The sequence below is a fragment of the Mirounga leonina genome, unplaced genomic scaffold (assembly GCF_011800145.1).
Source record: "Mirounga leonina isolate KUSES-001 unplaced genomic scaffold, KU_Mleo_1.0 Mir_115, whole genome shotgun sequence".
NCBI lineage: Eukaryota > Metazoa > Chordata > Mammalia > Carnivora > Phocidae > Mirounga > Mirounga leonina.
Window position 1 is genome coordinate 18,157,659 of NW_023270268.1, and position 26,287 is coordinate 18,183,945.

The 26,287-nt window shown below is 42.1% G+C and overlaps 2 protein-coding genes across 3 annotated transcripts in view; one reads left to right on the top strand and one right to left on the bottom strand.

The window, feature by feature from the left end:
- Positions 1–616: 616 nt before the first annotated feature.
- On the bottom strand, positions 617–9,026 carry LOC118002994. Of its 2 annotated transcripts, XM_034993684.1 has the most exons (3): positions 8,772–9,026; positions 6,692–6,805; positions 617–2,691 (listed from the first exon to the last, which is right to left on the bottom strand). In XM_034993684.1, exons 1-3 carry the CDS (start codon positions 9,002–9,004, stop codon positions 2,682–2,684), a joined length of 357 nt encoding a protein of 118 aa, XP_034849575.1. In that variant the 5' UTR covers positions 9,005–9,026; the 3' UTR covers positions 617–2,681. The 2 variants fall into 2 exon arrangements, with proteins under 2 accessions (XP_034849575.1, XP_034849565.1); XM_034993674.1 differs by lacking the exon at positions 617–2,691 and having other exon boundaries at positions 5,987–6,805.
- Positions 8,458–26,287, top strand: part of THRB (thyroid hormone receptor beta) — a 372,468-nt gene continuing 354,638 nt past the window's right edge. The window contains exon 1 of the mRNA XM_034993640.1: positions 8,458–8,559. The gene's annotated coding sequence lies outside the window, so the exon portion shown is untranslated. The remainder of the gene's footprint in view (positions 8,560–26,287) is intronic.

Genomic DNA, 26,287 nt, shown 5'->3' on the forward strand with positions numbered 1-26,287 from the left:
GTATTCTAACTTAAGAAGTTTGTAGTTAGGAAATGCTACAGAAAAAAATATGAAAATATTTTTCTAAAAACGGAGTCATTTCTTCCAAAAGAGCATCATGAAAGGCTGGAACTTGTTGATCAGCAAAGGAGTCTTTTGCCAGAAGATATTATTTTTGCAAATCTGAATTCAGCCATGTATCTGAGTTTGTGCTCAATCTTTGCCAAGATAGGAGTGTCCCTTCTCTTTCAGGGAATTGATATCCTGTTCAAAGACATGTAAGCCCCACAAGGGGAGGGATTTTGATTGTTTTGCTCACTGTTCTCTCTCCAGAGCCTATAATAGTGCCAGTCCAGGAATAGGCAGTTTGTAAATACTGTTACAAATACTTGTAAATATTTGTTGAGTTAATTAATTTAGAAGACATTATCTTTCAAGAAAAGATGTTGGCCTTTGCCATTTTTCTGGACTTTCAAATAGCATAAATTTTTTTTTCAAGAATAACAGATAATATTCATTGAGCACCCGCTATGTGCCAAACACTGTGTACTGCATTATCTGTTTATGATCACAGGTATTTCTCACAACATCACCATCAAGCAGGCATGATTGTTTTCTCCATTTTTTACAAATGAGGAAACGGAGGTGTAGAGAAGCTAGGTAACATGCACAAAATGATCAGCAAAGACACAGTGCTCAAATCTTTAACAGCCCATTATTTGATATGAACCACAGTGGGAGGTTTTGCTCTGAGTCTGCATAAATGGAAACTCAGGCCTTCCTTGTTTTTTTCTGCCAGTTCTAAATTTGATTGCGTCAAATGTATCATTTATAGATATCCAAAATGTGGTCTGCAGTTGCATCTGAAGGAGATCTGTACTATTTTATGCAGTGCTTTGTAAACTTAGGATGAGGTAAGTTTATTGTAAAAGAGAGCCATAATATATGAAAATAGAAAAGATGAATAAACTTATATTGCCCTCAAATTGAGAATCTCATTTAAGCCAACAAAAACAAGTAAATTTGAAGTTATGACTATCACTCTAGATATGACTCATTCAGGGTTTTTAAGGATCTGAAAATAACCCATAATCATAAGCATCATATATGTATTATTGTATCTAGATAAATTAGAATTCATTCTATGAAAATGAGTAAGATTCACCTTTATTCCCTTTCTAAACAGAAAGGATATTTTCACAGAATTTTTTAAAATTACATTTCCACTTTTGTTGCATATAAACATAACTAAAAAAAAAGGAAATACACTTAATTGACATGTTTTGGGGAGGTATGTCATGAACCACTAGATTTCTTCTATGATTGGCAAAGAATTTAACAACGCCCTATACTTTGTGTGCTCACAACGAACATAGCTTATTACAGTCCAATTAGCAATTACTCAGCTCATCTTAAACCTATCCTTCAGAGAGCTGAAAATCAAGATTGAATTTAAAAGGGTTTTGGTATTCCTAAGTTCCTTTCTTCATTCACCTTTTTCCAGATGCACTTTAATTCATCAGCATCTTCATTTTTGCATAGGCTTTTAGTTTGTGGCTACTAGCTGAGCTTGTAATTGCTACATAGGGCCACCATAGATTTGAATATTGATTGTTTTGAAGATTTTTATACTTAGAATATTGGATAATATTTATTCACTCAAGTTCAACTCCACATAACTTTGTTGAATATTTTATTTGTGATAATTGTAAGAATGAAGAGAAGCCAGCAAATGCTAATTGCTCATCTTCTAGTGTCTCATAATTGTGCTAGTACCTCAGAGAGCTTTACTAGAATAATTAAGAAATAATATATTCCAGCAATTCCACTCCTAAGCATATGCCCAAGAGATATGAATGCATGTGTCCACAAAAAGAATTATTTAAGAATTGTCATAGCTACTTTATTTGTAATGGTCTCAAACTGGAAATAACCCAAATATCCCTTAGTTGGAGAATGACTAACAAATTGTAGTCTATTTATATGATTGAATATCAAATAGAAATGAAAAATATAACAACTTTCTAATCCACAAAATAATGTGGATTTATCTAAAAATCATACATTGAGTAAAAGAAACCAGAGAGAAGAGAGAACACATTGTATGGTTCTATTTATATGATGTTCAAGAACTGGTGAAGCTAATAAATGATGACAGAAGTCAAAATAGCATTCACATCTACAAAGGGAGTGGTTATCAACAAAGAAGACCTACAGAGAAACTTTCTGGGTTGCTGGAAATGCCTATCTTGTTCTGGGTGGTCATTACACATAGGTATAAAAATGTAAAATTTAATCAAACTAAACACTTAGAATTTGCCAATTTTACTGTAAATAAATTACACTTCAATTTAAAAATTATTGCTCTGACCTTTTTTTTTTTTTAACATAGCCTTTGTTTTGGAGCTATAGTCTTTTTGACATACATAGGCCTATTTTATTATTTTAATTGTATCTATTTAAAGAAAAAATTATGCTCTGGTGGAGTTTGGCTTGGTTGATGGGTGTGTTGGGATGACATGAACTACCACAACAAATAAACTTGCACATTTCAGTGGCTTATTATATGCCAGAAGTTGATTACTCAATCACTGTAACAGTTGAATATGAGTGTTCTGGTTCTTTTCCAGATTGTGATCAAGGGACCCAGGGTCCTTCCGGCTTGTGGCTTGCCATTTCCTGCCCTGGTGCCTCAGAATCTTCTACCTCCAGCTGGAAAACAAAGAGAATGTAATTAGGGAATTTTTGAAGTTTCTAGCTAGTGACATGCTTGTTTTGCTTAGGCCTTTTCTGATCCTCCCAGTGAACAGCAGTCCCTTAATCAAGGAGCTAGGGACATGTCCCATGACTCCCAGACATGCTCATATTATCCATCTCCATATGGCTGCCCCATAACTCCCTCTCCTACATAAAGGTAGCCTGATGGACTGGTTAAGAGTATAGCCTCTGCCACCAGTACCTGGGCCTGAGCTTAAGCAAATTATTTGGTCTTCCTATGTTTTAGCTTCCCTATCTGGAAAATGCAGTGCATTATGATACAGCTTCACAAAGTTCATGGGCAATTTCTTAAAAATGTGTGAAGTATTTAGGACAATATCTGGAAATAATACATATTTTAGAATGTTAGCTATAGTACATACTTCTTCTATCAGCATCCATACCAGACTGTCTACTGCATCTCCAACATGCCCTAGGCTTCTACCACAACAAAGGATCAAGTTCTTTTGCCAGGCCAGTTTCATGGGCATGCAATCTGTGCAGTTGCACAGGGTCCAAAGCTCAGAAGGTCCCCATGCTTTTAGCCTGGCACTCAGTTTAATACTCTGTTTTCACCGTCTTGAAATTCCCACTAATTTTATCTTTGAATTTGTGTCCACTGCCATTCTTTGCTGCTCCACTCACTGTTAGGGGAGGTCATTGAGAGGCTGTGACCACCTGTTGACTCAAGAGCTGGACCCTGGCAATTAGGGGCTCCTCACCCTTTACCCTGTCCTTGAAATATGGGTTCCTCTTGCCTTCCCTGCTCCCAGAAGCTACCCCAAGGATACACCCTTGAGAGAGTGATGAGGTCTTGAGACCTGGATGGTATAGGTGACTGAATACCATCAAGGCCTCTACATAAACATTTAAGATTTGGCAGGTGGGTGTGGAGATCTATTTGTCTTGCAGCTGCCCAAGACCAGCCTCATGTGTAAGTTCCCTTGCTCATTAAACTTACCACCTACTAACCTGGAGTGGCTTGACTCTTTGATCTTTGATCTTTCCCTGTCTTCTGTGTATGGGGACCAGTTTCAGATTATAACTGGTAGCTCCCAAGGATCTTGTGAATCAACACTCACATATAACATTCTTGATGCCCCATGAGCACAGAATTCCAATGGCCCCACAATGTGTGAGAGGTCAACAAAACTCAAATTGAGTACAAGACAAGCATGTTACATCTATGACTGAGTAAGGGGGGGGGGCACTGACAACCCCTAGAGGCCATGCTTTCCTTTCCATTCCATTCCATTCCATTCCATTCCATTCCATTCCATTCCATTCCATTCCATTCCATTCTTGCCTTGAATGCAGAAAGAAAGCAACAACCACGAAACTCTATCATTTCCTATCTTACTCATCTTACTTCCCTGCATTAGTTAACCATTTACTCTGAAAGTGAAGACATAGAAGGAAAGGGCAACCCATAGTTCCTTTTCCTTTCAGTTCTTCCTTACTCATCAATAAGTAAGTCAAAGATAGAATCTTGGTAGAATTGGCACATATCAAGAAGTAAAAATAACAGTTCGTTAGTTTTGTGCTGTGTTTCCACTGTTCTGATAAGAACAAAACACATATGCATATACAAACTGCAAACTACGTGAACTAGCCACAAAAATACAAATTGTGTAATTCTGTTGATTTCACAAAGGAGTTAAATGCTCCTATTTTTTCATTTAAAACTAGCATTGCATAATATAAAGATGAACAGTAAAATGAATGCTAATAATTTAAAATGCTTATTTTTCTTTATTTAGAGTGATATTAAATAGTGAATAAAAAATACCATGACAATTTCAAAAAGAGAACATGGAAAAAAGGGAGATAGCTTTATGTTTTGTACCTGCAAGGGCACTTTTTTCCTGCTTTTTGAATTAAGGGCCCCCCATTTTCATTTTGTACTAGGCCTTGCAAATACTATAGCCAGCTGTTTCTTTCCCTCTCTATGACTTCTCCCACAAGATCTATCTGGCCATCTTCTGCAGGAAATCTTAACCCCCCCCCCCACCACCACCACAATTTCTGGGCTATCATGGCCTCCTCACCAGCAATCACCTAGCAAGTTGTATTTATATATTTCTCATTGCACCTTCACTCTTAGAGTTAATTTTGAACATGTCATCTCCCCAATAGTCTGTCTTTCCTAAAGGGCAGGGACAGGCTTGGCATTCTTATCTGTCTAGCCAATGGGACCAGAATCACTTCTGGGGCCTTCATAGCCAAAATAAATTCCAGGAACTAACAATAAACAGGCAGAATGAGAATCTCCAGGGCTGGGTCATTTGGCTGCACAACCAGCCTAAGGAGTTGCTGAATGAAAGAAAGAATCTCAGTGGTTCCAGTGCCTGGAATAGCACTTCTTCTGGTTTGAATACTCCCTAGTAAACTCTGGTCCATCCTTGATGGACTGGTTCAAGTGCCATGGTTGCATTCAGTGATATCTCCCCTGATTTCTTCCATTCTCTCATAATGCCCCGCCATCTCTAATTCCCTGACCTAAAGTTCCTTACCATATATTGATTACCTTTGACACTGAGCAAATTCTACTTGAGTTTTACTTTACTGATTAGACTCTGCTAGTATTGAAGGCACAGCAGAATGAGGACCTGCACTTGCCTTGAGTGCATAATTTAAGGGGCATCAAAAACTCAGGAATCAAGAGAAACTATATTTTAATGCAATATAATTAAATATTATTTAATGCAATATATTGTTCAATTTTCTTGAATATATCAAGAGTTTAAATAAAGACAGTTTCAGACCCTGTATTTGTATCACTGGCCTCACTGGCTTCAGTGTAATCCCAGTCCTGTTGGACTTTAGGTTTTATTTATCTTCTCACCCCAGCAGTGGATGGATGAATGAATATAAAAATGAATTGTTTCCTTGAACCAAGGCAGCAACTTGGAATTTGTAGATCCTGGTAATGAGGATGTCTTACAGGTGGCTCTGATGTGCCCTCTCAAACCAGCTAGACTGGAACACGGGGCCATATGCTCTAAAGTCTGAATATAATTTTTGCCTTCAGTCAGGTCCCCATAACATTATTCCTCCATTGTCTGCCTTTGTGAAAACTAAGAAAAAGCAATGCCGCGTTCTGTTGTCAATCCTTGTTTGCCATCATGGAATCAGCCCTCAGAGGGCCAATTCATGGAATCCTTAGTAGTTCATGTTGTTTCAATAATGTTGCATTAAAATTGCCTTCCCCCATTGTTATATAACATTGTTACAATCACAGTCTCATGAATTGTTTGAATAATACCATGCTATTTATTTCATGTTGTAATTTACTCCTTCTTTCAGAAGTTTCCAGGCAAAATGAGATCAGAAAAACAAAGCCATTTAGACAAAGGGAAGCAACAGTGTTTGTTATACTTCATTCTCTGTATGATGTTTCCTTCTTAAGAAGGAATTTAGCTCCAAGTTATACTCAGGAAGAGAAAAAAAAATTCTAAGTTCCACCAGGGTTTAGGGCCTATTAACCACCTTTGTGAAGGAAGGTTGGCATCACTCTCCTCCCACTCTCCCCCCTTATTATGAAGTTGTCTACATGGCTCTGTGGCCCCTGGGAAGACCAGGCTGTCCGCTGTTGCGGCCTGTCAGAGCCAAGCTTTTTCCTCAGTGGCCAGAGTTTTCACCCACAGTTAGCCACCAGGGGGCCACCTATTTGGAACAAACGGTGCAGACTCCACAGCTTTCCTCCAAACCAACCAAAACATCCCGGGGCCGCTTTGGAGCAAAGCCCAGGAACTTCCCTGCAAGGGAGGACAACTCTCCAGCTACAAAACCTGCAAGTCCTATATGGTATAGCCTTATTACGAGTGAAAAAGAAAACAAAGCACGGATTTGTCGCCAAGAACCGAGGGGATTTAAGGTCCATGGAGTCTGACTGGGAGGCCCCTCCCTCTCGCCAGGGAGCCTTGAGGTCTGCGACTTTCCTCGACTGAAGCACCTGAAACACTGCGCATTCAGGCGTAGGCAACAGAATTCCTGACGGTTGTGGTTGGTAATGCTGTTAGCTAGGGTGGCGGCTTCTCGCTCCTTTCCGTGGGATGCTCGCAAGAACCTGGAATAAATCACACGTCACCGGCTGGAAATCTGTAAAACTCTCCAATAAATCATCTATGCATTGCTCAGACAGTTGAGGATACAAATCGCCATAGCTCTAGCACATTTCTGTACGCATAAATGTGTATATTGACTAATGAAGTAGGAATTGTTTTAATATTATCCATAAGAAAATAATTGTACTATGTCGTCAAAATAGTTTTGTTGCAACTACAGCTTCGTACTGACTGCAGTTTAGCTTTTTGGGGACTCAGTATTTTTACAAGCATTCTTCTAGACCAGAATGCAGCTGCCCGCTTCATTTTCTCCCAACCGAAACCCTTGGCTTTCAAGACTTGAGGTGGGGGGTGGGGGAGGGCATTTTAGAAATTCATATTTGCCTGGGACAGAACTCTTCAAGAGTATAAACGATTTTTGTCTTCCGGGTTTTATTTGTGCATATCCAGGGCAAAGACAAATTAATAGGGCAGCCCTTCTGGAACCTGTGGAGTGTCTCAACTCTGCACACATCTCCCAGGATGTGCATAATGTTGCGGAGGGGTGTCTCGCTCAAAGGCAAGCCAGGTATTTTCCAAACTATCATGGGGGGTGGAGGGGACGGGGGCCGGGTGACGGTAAGGGAACTCCAGACCGCCCGGCCCATGGGAGGCCCCAGGAGGAGCCAGAGCGCTCTGTCCGCCCGACACGCGCCACAAGTGGTTTGGAGAAAGAGGGAGGAGCGCGGTGGCAGGGGCCGCGCTGGTCTTGCCGGGCGAAGAAAAGCCCGTGCTTCTGGAAGGTCCCCCGCCTCCTTGTCACTCGTCCCCCATTTCTTCCTTTTCTCCTACCAGAGGAATGACGCCCAAACCCGAACCTCGGTGCGCACGCCGCCGGGTGGGTGGACGCGCGGCCACCCAACCCACAGCAACACTGCCACCCTGTAAAGGGCACCCTGGGTGGAGGGCACGGTCGGCACTGGGAGGAGAGGGAGCGCCCGAACCTGGGGAGGCAGGTGCGGAGACGGGCCGGCCCGGGGCGGTGTGTGCGTGGGCCGCGGGGTAGGGGTCCGCGAGCACCGAGGGGCGGACACTTCTGGGCGCCGGCCCGGGGCCGAGCGGGGGGTGTCGGGTGCCAGCCCGGCGGCTCGGGGCGGTCGCGGCGGCGGGGCGAGCGGCGGGGAGGCCATTTCCTCGCTGCGCCCCTGGCGGAGCCGGGTCTGCTTGCTCTTGGCCGCCGCCGGCGCCGCCGCGGCCGCGGGAGTAGGACCGCCGCGAGGGTTGAAGGGGAAACCAGGTCACCGGTTCGCAGACGCGGCGCGGAGCCGGCGCCCCGGGCCCGGAGCAAGGCAGCGCCCGGGGAGCTGGCCGGGGCGGGCCGGGCGCGCGGGGGGCCCGGAGAGGCGGGGAGCCACACTCGCTTCCTACGCCTATAAAAGTGCAGTGGCCGGGGAGGGCCGGCGCGGCCCTGGCGGCGGCCGCCTCTCTTCGCCCAAGAAGTTGACATTTTGCAGGACTCGCGCGACGTCCCGTCGCCTGCGCTCCCCGGGACCCCGCCGCCGGGAGGAGGGGGCGGAGGAGGGTGGAGACTGCGGGGCTTGGCCAAGGAAGGCGCACATCCTCGGGCGGGCGGCCGTGACGCGGCGGGGATTAACTTTGCATGAATAATGTGAGTGCGCTTGGAAAGGAGACCTTCGGTTCCCCGGGCTCGGGGCAAGCGCCCGCAGGCTACCTTCCCCGGGCAGGGGTGCTCAACCCAACCGTCTCGAGGGCACTGGTAATTTGGCGAGAGGACTGCGTGGAAGCGGGGGCGTGTGGGGGAGGGGGGGAGGAGGATGGGGCGGCAGCTCCAACTGTCCAGAAGGGTGGGCAGGCTGGCGGCGGGGGTGTCGCGGGAACCTGAGAGGTGCGGGCGGCGAAGCTGGGCGCGCAGGCGGGCGGGCAGGCGGGTGTGGGTGGGTGGGTGGGGGGTGTCAGCCGCCGCGTTACCTGCCTCCGCCGGGTTTCTGCACCCCGGGTCCGGGAGGAGGTGCCCCTCGTGCTCCGGCACCGCGCGGCCGCAGTCCGGGAGCCCCAGCGTGGGCAGTGGTGGAGCCGGGCGGCTGGGGGCCCCCTCCAATCGCAGCGGCTCTGTTCCTCAAACCCCCAAGCCCAGCTGTTGACAAGCTCCTTGTGAAATGGAGTTTGGCATCCTCAGCGCCGAACCGAGTGGAAGTTTCCATGATGAGGAAGTTCTGTGACACGGGGGTTCGGAAAAGGTTGGCAGACACCGGGGGGCGGGGAGCGGGGAGGCGGTTTAAAGGGACTGTGGGTCCCCCATCCCCCTTTTTCCTCCTGCTCCGGAACTCCGGGGTTTGGAAAGGAGAATAATCCTGAATGTTGGCGTGCGCGGCTGCGGGTGCCTGGCGACTTGGCTTCTCCCCGCCTTCTCAGGGACTCGGTGGCGATTTCGCTCGCCACCTGGGTCGCGCTTCTTTGCCTTGCTCTTCTTTTGACGCAGCATCTTCCTCTGGGTCGACTCGAGTTGGTTCTGGCAACCAGGAGTTGAGCCAGCTGTGCTCTCCCCCGCCCCGGCCTCCCGGCCCCCCGACCTCCTACGGAGGAGGACTAAATTGGGGGAGGTTTTTTTTTTTTTTTCTTCCCTTAATAGATCGCGTCCTTCCTAGCTGCGGTTGTCATTTTGGAGGAGGATTTCCCAATGACCACTGTTGGATTAATATTAGCGCTAATTCTTAAGCCTTCCGATTTGTTGGGGAGGGGGGGAGCATGGGGTGTTTTTTCATTTATTAAAGGTTAAATGTATAATTTTCCCCAAATAGGAAATTTTACAGAGGGTCTAGAAGCTTAACAGTTCATAAAGTGAGTCAAAGAAAAAGGAAAGAGTTTACCTGAACAAACAAGTTCATACTCTCCACCCTCCCCTCTCCACACACATTTAGAATTTGTGAAGATTCAAACATTGTGCCTAATCGTCAGTAAATAAATTTGAAACAGAGTCTTCCTCTTAGCCTGTTACTGGTCTTGGGTGCTAGTGAGATGCAGTTTTAAAGACCAGTTTTGAAGTTCAAAAAATTAAGCATTCCTTGGACAGTGTCTTAATCTCAGAGCACAGCAGTCTTTATAATGGTAAATATTTTGGATCATGTAGACCTGTTGAGCAATATCTTTACATTATTTGGCTTTATTTTAATTTAGTATGCTTATTGACATTTTAATAATATGTAGCACGCACTAGATTACAAAGTAATAAAAATTGCATTTTAGTCAAAATATTCCATGATTCATTCTGAAAATTCACAGTGACTGATCTGCACCCTAATTCACTTCTGCTTACCTTTCTTATTCCGAAACAAGTCAGGAACTAAGAAACATTAAATAGAAAGGTATTTTGATGAAAAGTATTTTGAGCAGTGGATGTTTTCATGCCAGTTGGCTAAGGGTTTTAATCGAGTCTAACAGAAATTCAATAGTAAGTGATTTGTTTTGGGTATTATATGGGGAGGCACTGATGAACAACCATTTATTATTTGTACATGTTAAACTGATACTATCAGAATCTTATTTTTAATGAATTTCAAAGTTTTATATATATTGGAAGTTGGACCATCTGGTAGTAGATATGATTTGCTTTTCTTTTTTAGTGAGTGAGAGTAAGTGCTACTAAATATAGCCATAGAACTATTTTTTTTAATGAAGCAATTCCTGTTGGCATTATAATGCAAAGGCATAGTTTTATTGACATTGGAATATTGTTTTATGGAGTGACTGACCTTACAAGAGGAATAAACATTCCATTTCTCCCCTTTTAGATTCTTTATTCTGGCATCATAATGAATTAAGACAACTTCTTTTTAATCTAGCATTTTGGGGAAAAGGTGATTTCTTAAAATTTCCTTAAGAGAAGTGAAAGTTGTGGATTCCTTTTCTTTCCTGAGATTTTTGCGGTTGTTTGAAGGAGGGCGTGTGTGGAGCCACAAATGGGATTGAAAGTTTGTTTTTTGTGTTTTGGGGTTTTTTAGTAAGCTCATCTTTTTGATGGAAATCCGAGTAAAGGTGATTGGTTTCTTTAGCTCCTTTTTGTCATTCCAGTGTAAGATTATGTGTCACCTTCTTAAAAAGCCCTTCCATGTCTACATGAGCCAAGGCAGTCCCTCATTCCTTCTTAGCACCTTCATACTGTTTTTAGTTTCTTTTTTTTTTTCTCTCTCTCTCTGTCCTTGGTCTTATTTGCAATCTGAATTGTCATTTCAGTTGGCACTTGAATACCTGTCTCCCCTGTCTACAATATAGAGTCCATGAGAAAAAAAACGCTTGACCACCTCTTTAACTCTTGATTCTCCAGCATCTTACACAGTGCTTGGCACACAGTTAGAACTGGAGAAATCTTTGTTAAATAAATGAATTGTTGTGCCCAAACATTGTGTTCCTAAAAATACCTGACTAAGCATCCTAAGTGGGTACCAACTGGGTATGTCAAGACCTGTGTCTGTGTATGTCTATGTGCCATGTATATATGGTTCAGTCTTTATCTCTGTCTCCCCCCACCTTTTTTTTTTTTCTGAGAAGAAAGCTAGTCCCATTCTATATAGTGACAATGCTGAGAGTTATTTCTGCAAGTTCTTCCTGGGAGCATTTGCCTGGAGTACACAGAAATCCCCAGCAGCAGTTTGTCTTAGACCTTACCTTGATTCCCTGAAGACATTGACCTTCAACTCCCTGGGTATCAGCAGAATCTTTATGAGTTCCAGAGGCATTGTCAGTGCTAAGCGAAATTCCAGGGAACAGCCATCACTGGATGATAGCAGTGCCTTCTCACTTGGCAGGTTCTGGGGCAGTGCCTCTGGTCTTGACAGTCCTAAGGGGACCAAGGGCCTGTGGTGGTATAGCTGGTCTACAAAAGTAGCAGTCGGGGAAGGGGCAAAATGGGACTGTCAGGATATAATACAAGATTGAAAGGGCCCTTGGGGGTAGATTTGAAAATACCCTGCTGGTCACCCTGTGTTGGAAGTTAAGTTATTCAACCTTTCCCCTTTGCGTCTTTTCACATTTCGATATACAGATTCTAAACCAGATGATTGTGGGAAATACTGCATTATCTGAGTTTTCAAGTGACCAAGGTGTGATACCCAAAGGGTCATCTCCAAATTAGCTATTCATGGAAACTCTTTTGACAATTGAGACAAAAAGGAAATCACAGTGGGTGATTATAGTGATTTGTTTTTGTTTACAGAGTATGGACTTTCAGAAATGTGTCTGCAAAAATGCATAGTAAAAATCCCACAAAATGGGGGCGCCTGGGTGGCTCAGTTGGTTAGCGACTGCCTTCGGCTCAGGTCATGATCCTGAAGTCCAGGGATCAAGTCCCGCATCGGGCTCCCTGCTCAGCAGGGAGTCTGCTTCTCCCTCTGACCCTCCCCCCTCTCATGTGCTCTCTCTCTCTCTCATTCTCGCTCTCTCAAATGATGAATAAATAAAAAAATAAAATCTTAAAAAAAAAAAAGTCCCACAAAATGATGACATTGGTAAAAATGGTAGGGGAAGGAAGATCAAAATTTTATACAGGGGTAAAGATAGTTAAACTGAAATCCTAAGTGTTTATTGCTTTGGACTATTTAATTTAGCTCTGAGCTTCTCAGTGGCCAAGTTAACAGAAAAAAAAAAAACAGGGTCTGGAGATGGCAGGTATGCATTAAAGTTGTAAGGATACATCACATAACATTTGTAGAGGGCTTACCATGGTGTCTGGCAACTAGTATATAATTCTATGAAATATCAAATCATGTAATGGCCAGTACTTGAACTTCAGTTCTACAGAAAATGAAGTAAAGTTCTTTATTTGGTCGTCTTTTATGAGAATAAAAAATGCAGAAGGGATAATGATGAAAAGAAACTCAGTGGGAGTTTGTCTTTAGGAGCCTGAGCTACTGTGGTGCAGCAGTGGAAATTCTGGAATTGTCCCCAGTGCAAAAACAGAGCTCAGAAAACCTAGAGGAATGAATGGTTAACATGTTCTTCAGGCCGACTTTCTCAAATATCCAGCGTCTCAGCCAGGCTTTTGACTAGAGCAATCTGAGAGGACAGGACAGCCAGGTACTTGAAAATGACCCTATGGCCATAAACCCTCTGAACAAGTGATCTTGACACTTTGCTTTAGTCTATATAGCTCTTATCATCCTGCAGGGCAGTTTGGGTTTTGTTTCCATTTGTCTGCCCCTCTAAACTGGGATGAAGGACTATGGGTTTATTCATCCTTGACTCCCCAGCACCTAGCAAAGACTTGGACACATGGGCACAGGGAAACACTTGTTGGAAGACGGAATGGGAGAGGGAAAGGGGGTGGTGCTTCTCTCGCTCTTCTGATATTGATACTAAGTGTCATCTTTGGACTTCGTTTTGCCCAAAGTGAATGTTTGCTGCCTGGATTGAATTATATGTCTATATCACAGCTAGAAGGGCTTGTTCTAGTGTCTGAACTGGTTGAGCAATGGATGGCAAATTAACTTCTTGCTTTATTTACAGTAATTTTGATTATTTGACTTGATTTCTCATTCAGTCTACAAAAATTTGTGTACCTACTATGTGCCTCATTCTGGTAGTCATTTTGCAGCTCAGTGTGCAGCCTAGTGACCTGTAAGACAATGTACATATATTAACACAAAGGGATCATGAAATGGTCTCCACTGTGATGGAACAGATATGCCTATTGGACTCCTTCATATGGCCCCCTAAAGGAAATAAAGTTATTTTCATCTGAGGAGGTGATTGTTTTGTGGTTTCTATAGCCTGTGTGTATTCGTGTAAATTGCAGTAGGATTCTCTTGGTATCCAAATGGTGTGGGATTGAATATATTTAGGCCAGTGAGTCTCTGATTAAGGATGTTCACTCTTCACCTGAAGTTCCTAAATTTGTGAGTCAATTATGATGTTTAAGTAAGTTGGGGGGGGGGAGTATCCAAATCACTGAGTCACAAATAATGTATTTCCATATGCCTCTCTTAGCAATCTGGTCGACTGACAGCTAGACTAATGCTCATGTTGTTTGGTCCATACTGTCCTAATTTCAAGGGACTTTGGAGACTTTATGTGCTGGCGTTGTTCCTGGGCAGTACTATTTTTATTGAGTGAGAACCTGAGCTCTGCTGTGAACTTAGGTATCTTTTCCAAATGGCAAGTTAGGAGAGCCTGGAATTAGGACCCAGCAACCTTAAGTCTGTGTCCCCAGGAGCTTATTGTAGCCTTTCCATTATGATGGTCAGATACTCTAACATATACATATCTGCATATAACACATAATAACACATATTATAACGTGTAATGTGTATACAGCAGTGTAACAGTGTAACGCATATTACAGGTGTGTGTGCTGAGTGAGAGTAACATATAACAACTAGGAAAGGATTGATCCGAACTAAATTCCTCATTCGACTTCCTAGTTCCAAATGAGAGGCTTCATGGATCATGGTTTCTCTTCCATGGGCTTTATTCAGAAAATCATGAGTGATAAGCTGATGAAAGTAAAAGCTTGGACAAATCAATGTAAATTGACAGCAGGTATGTCTTCTTAATTCGGGAAATACACTTTTGTGACTCTTCCAGAGGTTTCGGGAATGCTTGCGATGAGAAGAGTAGATAAGGTAGTCATGGTTTTAGTGGCATGATGCATGATCATGACATTCAGGAACCCATTGAATATTCTGACTCATGATGCATACTGTTCAGTGGTTCTCAAGATGGTTCAGATATACTTTTCCCCTTTAGACTCTGTTTTCTCAGATTTCAACAATGCTTGCACAGAATAGGTGCTCAAAAAATAGTGATTGACGATAACGATTATGACATTCCTGGGTTTGGGTCAACTTTTTCATATTTCTCTCCCATATGCATAAATGTGTCAGCAACTTGCGTGTCTGTGCATGCAGAATCTGCCTCTGTGACAAGTGTGTGTCATGTTCTTACATACAGTGAAAAAGACAGGCTTGTCTCTGGCTTCAACTGTGCTTCCCAGGCCCAGCTTCCAAATCATAGTGAGAAATGCCACAGCCACACTGATGTCCCAAGCTAAAAACCCTGTCATCACTTTGAGTTCTCGTCCATACTCCTGAATATTTTGGCAGATCTTCATCTTATTTTACGTTTTACTTATTTAAATGGTTACTTATGCTACTCTGTGGTCAATTCTGTTTGGGAAATTCTGAGTTTAATGACTTAACGCAAGAGTTTTTCAGAGACTGTGTTTATGCTAGCGTGCATTATGAATTCCAAGAGGGAGACCAGGTAACAAAACTTATTTGGTCACCATATTCTGTGTGTGTGTGGGGTGTGTGTGTGTGTGTGTGTGTGTGTGTGTAAAAACTCAAACGGCTAAATTTCAGAGCAAGAGGTTGCAAGGAACAGTTCATGGCATTACACTTAAAAAATTAGTCTCATTTGTTTTAAGCTCTGACTACATTTTATAATAAGTGATAACTCCTAGGAACAGCATCAGTCCCCACAGCAGAACCTTGTTGCTTTTACACACAAAAAAGCCTATCAGTTTGTATTCAACACTAATTCATGTACCACTGTTGAAATGTTTTGCAATGATGTAAACATGCTAAATTGCTGTTACTTTTTAAATACTATAATCATAAAATGTTTCTTTTCTTGACTTTATTTCTGATATTTAGATGTATTAATTTACATAAGCCAGAGAATGGTTTATTTCTGCCGTATGTGTTTTTGTTTACTTTTTTGAGTTTTCACATAAGCTTCACTGTAATTTCTACTCTAGATCTAGAGATCTAGAATAATGTGTTTGTATCTTAATTGTAGCTACAATAAGGGGAAGTATAAGGTTGTATATTCTTGTATTACTTGTCCTTTAATTTAAAAAAAAAGGAACCAGGGAAACCTTACACAGAAAAATCATTTTTTTTAAAGATTTTATTTATTTATTTGACAGAGAGATAGAGAACACAAGTAGGCAGAGGGAGAGGGAGAAGCAGGCTCCCCGCGGGGAGCCCGATACGGGACTCGATCCCAGGACCCTGGGATCATGACCTGAGCCGAAGGCAGCCGCTTAACCGACTGAGCCACCCAGGCGCCCCAGAAAAATCTTTTTAAAAACAATTTCAATTATGGCCTATGTGGATGATGAACATATCAATTTATCCTGTAGTGTGGTAGTTGGAAGGGATTTGAAAAACATCTTGTCCCTCTGAGGCATCTCAAAAACAAAACAAACAAAACAAAACTCTTAGGCATTTGGCTTATTAGTTTGATCTCACACTCTATAGCTTCATAAACATAAGGTATTGTTAAGGTGAAGGCATCCTCTGGAATGTACTCTACACACATTCATTTGCTGTTAGTTAAGAATATATGTTTGGATTTATCTTTATCTAGGTTGCCACAAAAATCAAGCCTTAAAATGAGTAAACTTTTTTTTTTTTTTTTGTCCTGGAATCTGTCCATCCTTCCATTCCTCCATCTTTCCATCTCTCCATCTGTACCTCTATCCCACTACCCATCATCACATCAATCTCCATCACATATGCATTGGACATCTGCTGGGTGCCAAACTCAGTTGTAGGTGTGAAGACACCATGGTGAACATTTAAAAATCCTTGCTGTGGAGATGCTCAGAGACTCCTGGGGCAATCCACAAAAGTTAATTTAGTGTGTAACAGTGTTTCTCCACCTCAACCACTGGCATTTGGGGCCAGATAATCCTTTGCTATAGAGGGCTACCCTGTGTATTGTAGGATGTTGATGAGTAGCATCGCTGGCCTCTACCCACTAGATATCAATAGCTCCCCCCATACTCCAGTTGCAGTAATCAAAAATGTCTCCAGATACTGCCAAATGTCTTGTGGAAGGCAAAATCACCCCTCCTACAACCCACTGGTGTAGCGTAAAGAACCAGGTCTATGAAGTGAGAATGTGTGGATTTATAGCCTGGCTTTACCTGGCTTTGTTGCATGTACTCAGTTTCTTCATTACATGGGATCATGTAGCATTTGACCCCACAGTTAAATGTTCCTAAATATTAACTATTGTAGTGGTGGTAGAATTAATACTTCAACAGGCAATTATAATATTGATAAGTTCTATGATGGAGTAAGTACAATGTACAGTGGGTACCCAGAGTTGGGAGTGGGGTGAGTTCTAGGCAGTAAGAACACCATATACCAACGTATGAAGTGGGGTAAAAGTATGAAACCTTTGGGAAACTGCAGGGAGTCGGATTTAATTCATGTTCAATGGACAATAAATGAGGTTGTTGGAACAGGTAGGAGTCACATGGTGAAGACTTTTCTGGCCACAGTAAAGAAGACAGACTTTGTCTTAATAGCATGAAGAGACTAAAGAATGCTCAGCAAGTCAGATTTTTATTTTAGAAAAGGTCTTTGGGATAAGTCTTGAATGGGAAAGAGACTGGAAATGATGAGCCCAGTTAGAGACTCTTGGAATAATCCATTGAGAGATGAAGGCTGTTGGAACTGAGGCAGTTATATGTTGCCGCGATGTCTTTGGGAACAAATTTCACTTTTTCCAAGATGTGGCAAAATTTTTCTAAGTTAATTCCAATAATGAATATTTTTAGCAAGATGGCTCTACATTTGGGAGAATTTCAAGTTTAATTTGAAAGCAGATTACATGATAGATTCTCTTTAGAATGTTTTCAAATAAAGCTTAATTTAAAGACCATCTCACAGCCTATTCATAGCTGAATATTACTCACGGGTTTCGCTGCTATTGTATACATATGTCTACAGTTCCCAGTCAGACAGAAACATCCTTCTTCACAGCTACATTGAATTATCATTTACATTGTTGTGTTCAGATTCATTATTTAGGATTAAGTATTGATTTTCTGACTGATAGGGATTTTATTTCCTTAATGATCAAAATTGGAGGTGGATGGTGAAGATGAATGAGTGAATGGGACGTTATGGAAATACCACCACATTGAGAATAAAAACATTTTGGACAAGTCTCTTGACTTATCTGAGTTTTAATTTCCTTAGTCATAAAACAGTAAAATTTATCTAGATAAATTAGGTAATCTCAAAGTTATCCTTAGTGTAGGGGCTGGCAAACATTTTCTATAGTAGGCCATATAGTATTTTCAGCTTTTCAGGACATACAGTCTTCACTGAGACTGCTCAACTCTGCTGTTGTAGTGTGAAAGCAGTCATAGATGATACGTGAATAAACGGTCATGGCTGTGTACCAACAACTTTATTTACAAAAACAGGAGGTGGGTTGTAGTTTGCTAACCCTACTAGCCTGGCAGGAGTACAGTAGAAATATAATGTGAGCCACATGTGTAGTTTGAAGTTTTATTGTAGCCACATTACAAATAAATAAAAAGCAACCAGTGAGTTCAATTTCAATAATATATTTTATTTCGCCCAATATATTCCAATTATTACTAACTTGTAATCAATATAAAAATATTAGTGAGATGTTTTACTTTTTCATATTAAATCTTCAATATCTGGTATGTATTTTACACTTGCAACACATTTCAACTTTGACTAGTTACATTTCAAGTTGGCTAGTAGCTGCTGTAATTGGACAATATGACTTGAGGCCTTAAAAATGTATTTTATCAAATTCCATGCAAAAGTAAGTTATATGCATTATTTCAACTGATTGAGAAAATTTCCTTTTTTTTTTTTTTTTTTTGCCACATATGTAGGTTAGGAAAACACTTCACTTTGAGATAAAGAATGGCGGCACCTGGGTGGCTCAGTCAGTTAAGCGTCTGCCTTCAGCTCAAGTCATGACCTTGGGGTCCTGGGATCGAGCCCCGCATTGGGCTCCTTGCTCAGAGGGGAGTCTGCTTCTCCCTCTGCCCCTCCCCCTGCTCATGCTCTCTCTCACTCTCTCTCTCTCTCTCAAATGAATAAATAAAATTTAAAAAAAAAAGAAAGAATGCACAGTGGCTAAACAGTTTATTTTTCACTCATGTGCAGTTGAAAACTCTTGTTCTTGATTGATTGGTGGCTATGCTCGTAGCCTTTCAGGGGAGTCTCAGTTCCTTTGGTCTTGGGCTCCTCCATCTTCCATTCATGGCTGCCAAGATCATGTCTTCATTGCATCAGACCGCTGGGAGGGAATGAGAGAGTGGAGAAGCACACTGGCTTCTTCACTACCTTGGCTTGACAGTGACACAAAACCATTTTGCTCAGCTTCTTTACTGATGAGGACAAATTGTGTGTCCCCTCCTACATGAAGCGGGATGGGAACCATAGTCCCAACTTTACAGCAGCTGTCCAGTGATGAATCTCTACTGGGGAAAGGGGAGCAAGAATTATTTGGTGGTCAGGGAGCTGTCTTTTCCATACTGTGCTACTCTGTTTTTTTAATTCTCATGTGGCCTTCATCACATCACATCACATCACAGTTTTGTTACTTTTGGAGGCATTGACAAGTGATGAAAGCATCTTGACAGCCATAAGGTAACCCATTTCTATTTTTTGGTGCAGTACCACCCTCCTGTCTGACCTAATTCTCTTTCCTCATTTCCTTCTTATTCGTAGGGTGTCATCTTCAATCTTGCTGGACCTGACTTTTCCTTGTAGTCTTTGACGACCATTCTTATGTCCTTGATACATTTATGTGGATCATAATATGCACATAATATTGGGAGTTTGCCGATCACTCCTCATACTACTGGCACATGATTAGAGTGCTGATTTTTTAAAGGAAACTAAAATTTAGAGTAGAGATATCAGGGAGCAGGGGCCAGAGCTGATTCTTGATGTGTTGACAGAGGTACTGAAGCCATTTTCCTGTAATCATTTTACAGAACTTCAGACTGTTAAATAAATGGCTCATTATGTAATATCTTGACTAAAAATATCAATTTCCCTAGTATTTATCCTACTTGTTGCCGCTTACTGCAATGGGGGCCCCTCTTCCTTTTAGACAAAAAGAGTGTTTGCTTGTTTTCTCCCCAAATTATAAATGTGCTTTATCAAATATTCAGCGTGTTCTATAGAAGTGCCTCCTGTGAAGGAAATGTAAGAGGGGCATGAATAATAAAGGTGAGGTAAGTGAAAAGAACAAAGAAGCCTTTTCCTTCTAACTATGCATATTTTACCTTTCTGAAAACCTTATTATTTAATTATTATTAAAATGTCTAATTCTAAGAAGTAAGGAAATGCAAAGCACACATACATTTTGGATTATTAAGAAATAAGGCCAACCAGTGATAAGAAGTATCATGTTGAGAACATGTAAAAGAAAAAGTAATTGTATCCCTTTAAATTAGCCTAGGTAAGGCTGTCTTCGACTCCACAAGCCTATTCTTATAAAATATTTTGCAGTGCTTTTGAAAATTAAATTTTGCAATATTAAGAAGTTAATCCTGATAAATGCCTCTCAGGTACAGAATCCAGCTACTTAATTCTTGATGTTCCATGATAGGGAAGAAATAATTCTCTGAATAATCCCTTACTTGTTACTGGCGCATCACCGGGGTCTTTGGGGCTCAGGGTGACTCACAGTGTGGGCGCCAGTAATGTCTTATTTTAAAGTCCTGTCACAGGGCAGGGAGAAGAAACCCTATCCCCCCTCGCCCACACACACCGCTTATTGGCCAAGTGTGTTGTGAAGAGGGGAAAGCTGGGGGTTCTGGGTCCTGGATTGGTTGAGAGATGAGGCACTGGCGAGAGAGATCAGGATGTGGGGTGCTGGACATCCATACAGGTGTTGAGTTGGATATCTGGCTTTGCCCCTTCCTAGCTGATGGTCTCTCCTGCAAGCTCCTTAACTGCTTTGAACTTCAGTCATGCCATCTGTGCAGTGGAAAGAATCCTGGTACTTACACCACAGCATTGTGGAAGAGATCATGAGAGAGCATGATTATTAACTGCTTTGCCAGTACATAGTGCCTTATGAGTGCTTAATACATGGAAAATAATTTTTGTTATCATTTTATTATTGCAAAAATTGTAAAATCAATTGTGTTCAGTACACCTACATCCTGGAGATCTAGAGCATTATTGTCCAAAGGGCAGGAAATTAAAAAAAGAGACCCAAGAGTTAACATCCGAATTTCTGGAATCATTTTGCATCATTAGTTATTCTTTATTTAGTTTTATGATGTGTTTATTGGTAACATTCTCCTTCTTATAGATGACCTAGCATTTTTCAATCTCAAGAGATATGTTCTATGGTCAATCGTAGAAGTTAGTGAACCTTCAATTTTGAGGAAAATAAGAATAATAGATGTTCAGTTACCTGCCCAGGACTCCAGCCTCTTGAACATGAATTTGACTCTCCCACTTGTAACGATATGATGCATACGCTGAGTATCACTTCCTTTTTTACATAGCTGCTATGCCCCTCTCTTATTCTGATACACTTCTATTGTCCACATTCAAACTTCTTCACTTAAAATCCATTCTGTATTTTTCCCTGCTTCTGTTTTAACCCAGCTTCCCAAAATCCTTCATTCAAGGAGCTCCCGAAATCCTGCCCTGATTAATTAGGATTGAGATCTAAATTCTCTCTAGTTCTGCCCTGCTGACACATGCCATTTCAATGATAGGTTTTCTCACCCCCTCGTCCAAGGTAATATTACATAGTTAGTCACTTACTATATATATTTCTTCACTGTCCAGTGTCCAAACCTCATATCAGTCAATGAAATAGACATTTCTTTGCTAGATTTCAAGTTCCAAGAGGGCAGGGACTGTGTGTTGAACAAGTTTAGTGGAGTCTACGAAGTAGGCCCAGAAAGTAGGTGCTGAGTAATGCTTTCCTGCTGTTTTGACCAACCACACGTAGGCTGTTTTCATATAATCTAATTTTAAAATGAACAACCGTGTGTCCTCAGATGAACCAGAATATACACTTACAAGGCTCTGCTGTCCTGCATTATAAATAAGAGAATAAGTTGTCCGGCAGGCAAAAGCTTTGCTGTCCTTTCCCTTAAAAAAAAAAAAAGCTACCCACACATAAGAACTGAGATAGAAGATCTTTCCATCTCCTCAACTAAGTTGACAATAAATCGGGGCCACGAAGTAGATGCTCTCTGCAAAGGTGAAACCCAGCAGAAACCCACAATCCAAGAAGAGGGGCTTCTGAGGATTTGTAAAGAGTGGCTTCTGAGGAAGTAAACATCCTTAAAAATGGCTTACTGTAGATAGACCCAGAGATTGGCGGCCTGATTCCACAACTTGTGTGGCAACAAGGACTTCCTTAGGTGATGGGTTCAAGTTTCTGCAGGGACAACATTCTGAGAGGTGACCCTTGCACATGTTGCTGCTGTGGCATCTTTCACAACACCTAGCTTTTGTGTGGACTTTTTCTGTTCCTCAAGATCTTAGTGTCTGAGTTCCCATCGCATGGAAGATAAGTGATTTAAATTGCCCCGGGCAGGTTTACAATTCTTTTCTCTTCTTTGTCTAGCAGGGTTTTGAAATAACTGTTTCATTTTTGCTCTTATGTGGTTGTAAATCCCCACCGGTGATTCATTAAATTTTCATTTGAACCAGGGCAGTGGTTGCTGTCCATCTTTGCCTCTTCCCAGTGCTAGAGTAAGACCCCCTCTCAGAGTCAAGTGTTGCTACCTAGTTGAGTTCTTGCAGAAGTTTGACTGTAGGGGCATTTGAAACTAACAGGGATTATGTTTGCATTTCCCTCCATCCTTAAGCAAAAGATATGGTTTTGTTTATTCTCTCAATGGGGGAGAAAGGAATGTGCCTGGAATTGTGTTTCTGATGGTCTGAAAGAAGTGGGACCAGAGCCTGCAGCTCAGAGGAACCCAGTGATTCTGTGCTCAGGAACTTAAGGATGGAAAAATCGGTCCCTCTAAAACAGAGGACTCAGAAATCTCTTTTATCAGAGGCACCTGAGGCTCAAGTGGCTGCCAGCTGGATATTCCTTCAAAAGACTTGCCATAAGAGTTCTATCCCCAAAAGCAGACCCTAAGACGAAAATTCATATGCAAATTATTTTAAGAGGAAGATCAAGAAAACACCAATAGGAGATGGGTAAGTCAGCCAGGTCAGGGACGATAGCCAATAAGGTGGCGTGATCAGGGGCGCCTGGGTGGCTCAGTCAGTTAAGTGACTAACTTTGGCTCACGTCATGATCCTGTGGTCCTGGGATGGAGTCCCACATCGGGCTCCCCCTGCTCAGTGTGGAGCCTGCTTCTCCCCCTCCCTCTGCCTGCCACTCCCCCTGCTGGTGCTCTCTCTCTCTCTCTGTCAAATAAGTAAATAAAATCTTTAAAAAAAAAAAAAAAGGTGGCATGATCAAACCAGTTACCACTGTGGTCACCTGAAGCTTAGTCTCCCTGGTGAACTCTGGGAGACAGCGTGGAACATGTGTCTCATAGTTACCCCACCCATGATTCAAGAGAGAGCATATTTCTTCACCAACACCTGTCAGACATTAGTTGAGGACTGCCTCCAGAGGTGATTGATTCCCTGGTATTTCAGGGCTAACACTTGGGCAGCCGTGAGCACACCTCCGGCAAAGGAATGCAGTTTTGGGCAGTCAGAAGACAAGCTGGTGGGCCCTGACATGGTGCCCATGAGTAGAGGGTCAGGGCACCAGCAGCCTCTACTACACTTAAGCCTTTCTAGTCATTGGCATATTACCATGCAGGGCAGCCTATATGCCCATTTCCACCCCAGGATCGCTGGTCTCCTTTGCATTTCTGCTTCGTTCTCAAGAGGTGCAAACTGCCTTGAGCTGATGCAGTGGAGCTGACCCCACCAGCATTTGGTCTAGGATTGACTAGAGAAGGATCCATTGAATCAGGAGGTACAGCGAGATTTCCCACCCTCTTGCTCAGCCCCATCATCTCTCTTCCACACTGTCTTCATGCTAAGACCTTACTCTTCACCTGAGTTAGCCTAGTGGTCCTGGTGAGCACATTCTTTCTCCTGGTCGTTTCTATTCCTGCCTCTTCCATGCCTCCCCCCGCCCCCCGGAGCCGGGTTTCTCAGCCTGGGTAGGATTGACAGTTTGGGGCAGATAATTTGTTGTTTTGGGGAACTGCCCTGTGTATGGTAGAATGTTTAGCAGCATCCCTGACCTCTACCCACTCGATGCCATTAGCATTCCACTCTCGAGTTGTGTCAATCAAAACTGTCTCCAGACATTGCCAAGTGTCCCCGGGGAGCCATAACCGTCCCCCTTGAAAACCGCTGCCTCAAACCTTAGTTCCAAATCTTAATCCCACCCTCCCCCGTCCTCATCAATTATAGATATCCATTTATTATGATCCTAGTCCTAAGGGGAGGGGTCAGGAGAGGCATTCCAAAATCCGGGAAATGTGAATATTCTCCTCAGTTGACTCCGATATACCTCCTACTCCAACATCCCATGCACTCTTCTAACCAGAATTCAGAATCACTGTCCTGGTCTGTCTGTCTGTCTTTTTTCCTCCCCTCCTTTCTCTTTTCCCTACTTGCATTGTGGACAATTGCAATTTGGAAGATGCCACTTTTCATTTCTGCCCCCTTTGTAAAAGCTCTTGCTCAATTCAATAAAGCAAACACTAATGGCAAATCAGTGAATAAAGTATATAGTAAGATGTTACATGTTATTTGTAAAATTATGTCCATCCATTCATGCTCTTATCAGACATTTTTCCAGCACCAAATGTGTGCCAGGTTTATACTCGGTACAGCAGTGAGCAACACATTCCCTGGTCCCTTCAGATAGATACATAAAATGATAACACAAAAGACAGCCTCATCAAAATGATGAATATTTTTATTTTATCAATACACGTATGCCCTAAATTCTGGAAGCTGGAAGCGCAGAAAGCCAGGATTGTACCAGGAACAGTTGTAATTACTGGCGCAGTCTTCCCTAGTTTGGGAATTCTACCTCTATGGTTTAGAAGTAGGACATTATGCTTTGAATTATAGGATTTATTTCTGTCCCATTCACAAATATTTTATGAGTACAGTCCACCTGGACAAGCAGGTTTCACAGTGTAACAAGTTCCTGAAGTGAAATGTTAATAAATCTTTCACACTTTTGTTTGCCAGAATCTCTTCTGCTTGTCCTGCTTTACCTCATCTAACAGTTGTCCACATTTTAGGCAATCCCTTCAAAGGGCCTTCCAAGCAATTAGAAACAGGATTGCCCTTCCGCAGCTTTTTTTGGGTGGGGGTTGGTTATGGAGAAACCAAAAAGCATAGTGGGCACCGGAAAGAGGACTATAAAGACTCCGATGCCCCTGGGAGATCTGCTGAAGGATGTCTTCTTGTTTGGCCGCATCGAGTGGGCTGTGTGCAGCCTGTGGAAATGCTTGGAGTGTCCTCAGCACCAGTGGAGGCCCTTGTTCTGACAAGCATTAGCTGTAAGGGGTTGGTCTGTAACGCAGTCACTTCTGTCCCTCCCCAACCCCTCAGACTAACTTCTGCACCCTCAGTTCTCGGAATGTGCTGCCTCCAGAGCAACCCGTCCACACCACCTGGTTACACAGGCAGCATTTGGCCCCACCCCAAACCTGCCAGACCAGAATCTGCATTTCAGCAAGATCCTCAGGGTTCATGTGCCCTTTGGAGTTGGAGACTTGTGCTTTTGTTCTGTATTCACCTTCTACTTCTCATTATGTAAAAAAACCCAAGCAGAATCCAAAGGCATAAAAGACTTGATGTGATGCAGTAACCCTGGTGTGTATTGCTTAATCCCATTTATAGCTAATTTATTGTTTTTCAGACGTGGTTATCAGCACATTAGTGGGCCTTGAATCAACATAAGGAGTCACAATCAACAAAAGTTTGAAGTAGAAAAAAGACTAGAATAGAAAGTATTAGAGGATGTCACGTTTTCGAAACATTGGTTTCATAAAGAAATGCAAATATACACATACACAGACACACTTTTTTTGTATGCCCTGGCTCATGATTACAAAGTGGAATTCTGGCTGGGATTACAGTTAAAAAAAAAAAAAATCCTGAAAACCACTGTTGTAAAGAATGAATATATCTCTTTATATATATTGGTCAGTGTTTTAAAAAAAAATCGAAAATACGCATTTGATGACGTTAAGCCATTTTTCTCTCACCTGAGATTATGAGATTATATTCTGTAATTCAGACTCCTAAACAAGTAAAATGTCCCCATAGCATTTGCGTATGTTAAAATTATCTGAACTGCAAGTTAATGATAGTAAGAATTTTAATTTTTTCACTCAATTTCAGAAAATAGTGTTCTATCAGAGAATGTCTCAAAATCTTGAAAAAGACACTTTTAGAGAAAAGTTCATTTTAAATCAAGAAAAAACAACTATAGGCTGACCAAAGCACATAGGTTAACTTGAAGGGAATAATAATTTGGAACCCAGAAGACAGTCTCCTGGTTATGGGAGATCCCAGATGACCCAAAAGTGGTGGTGCAGTTTTAAGTTTTAATATCCTCAGAAGCATGACTGCTACAAACTTACCAAAAAATTGATTTGGAAGTTCAATCACTTACATTTTTTCAACAATTCATTTAGCTTTGCAGATTTTGAAAAGTAGATTTTCCATTTTAATTTT

Excerpts from the sequence above, each read along its gene's own strand:
- LOC118002994 (XM_034993674.1), bottom strand. The coding sequence starts at position 9,004 with ATGGAAACTTCCACTCGGTTCGGCGCTGAGGATGCCAAACTCCATTTC. Across the intron at positions 6,806-8,771 it reads CAGAAACCCGGCGGAGGCAG|GTTCTTGCGAGCATCCCACG; the intron begins GTAACGCGGCGG and ends GATTTATTCCAG.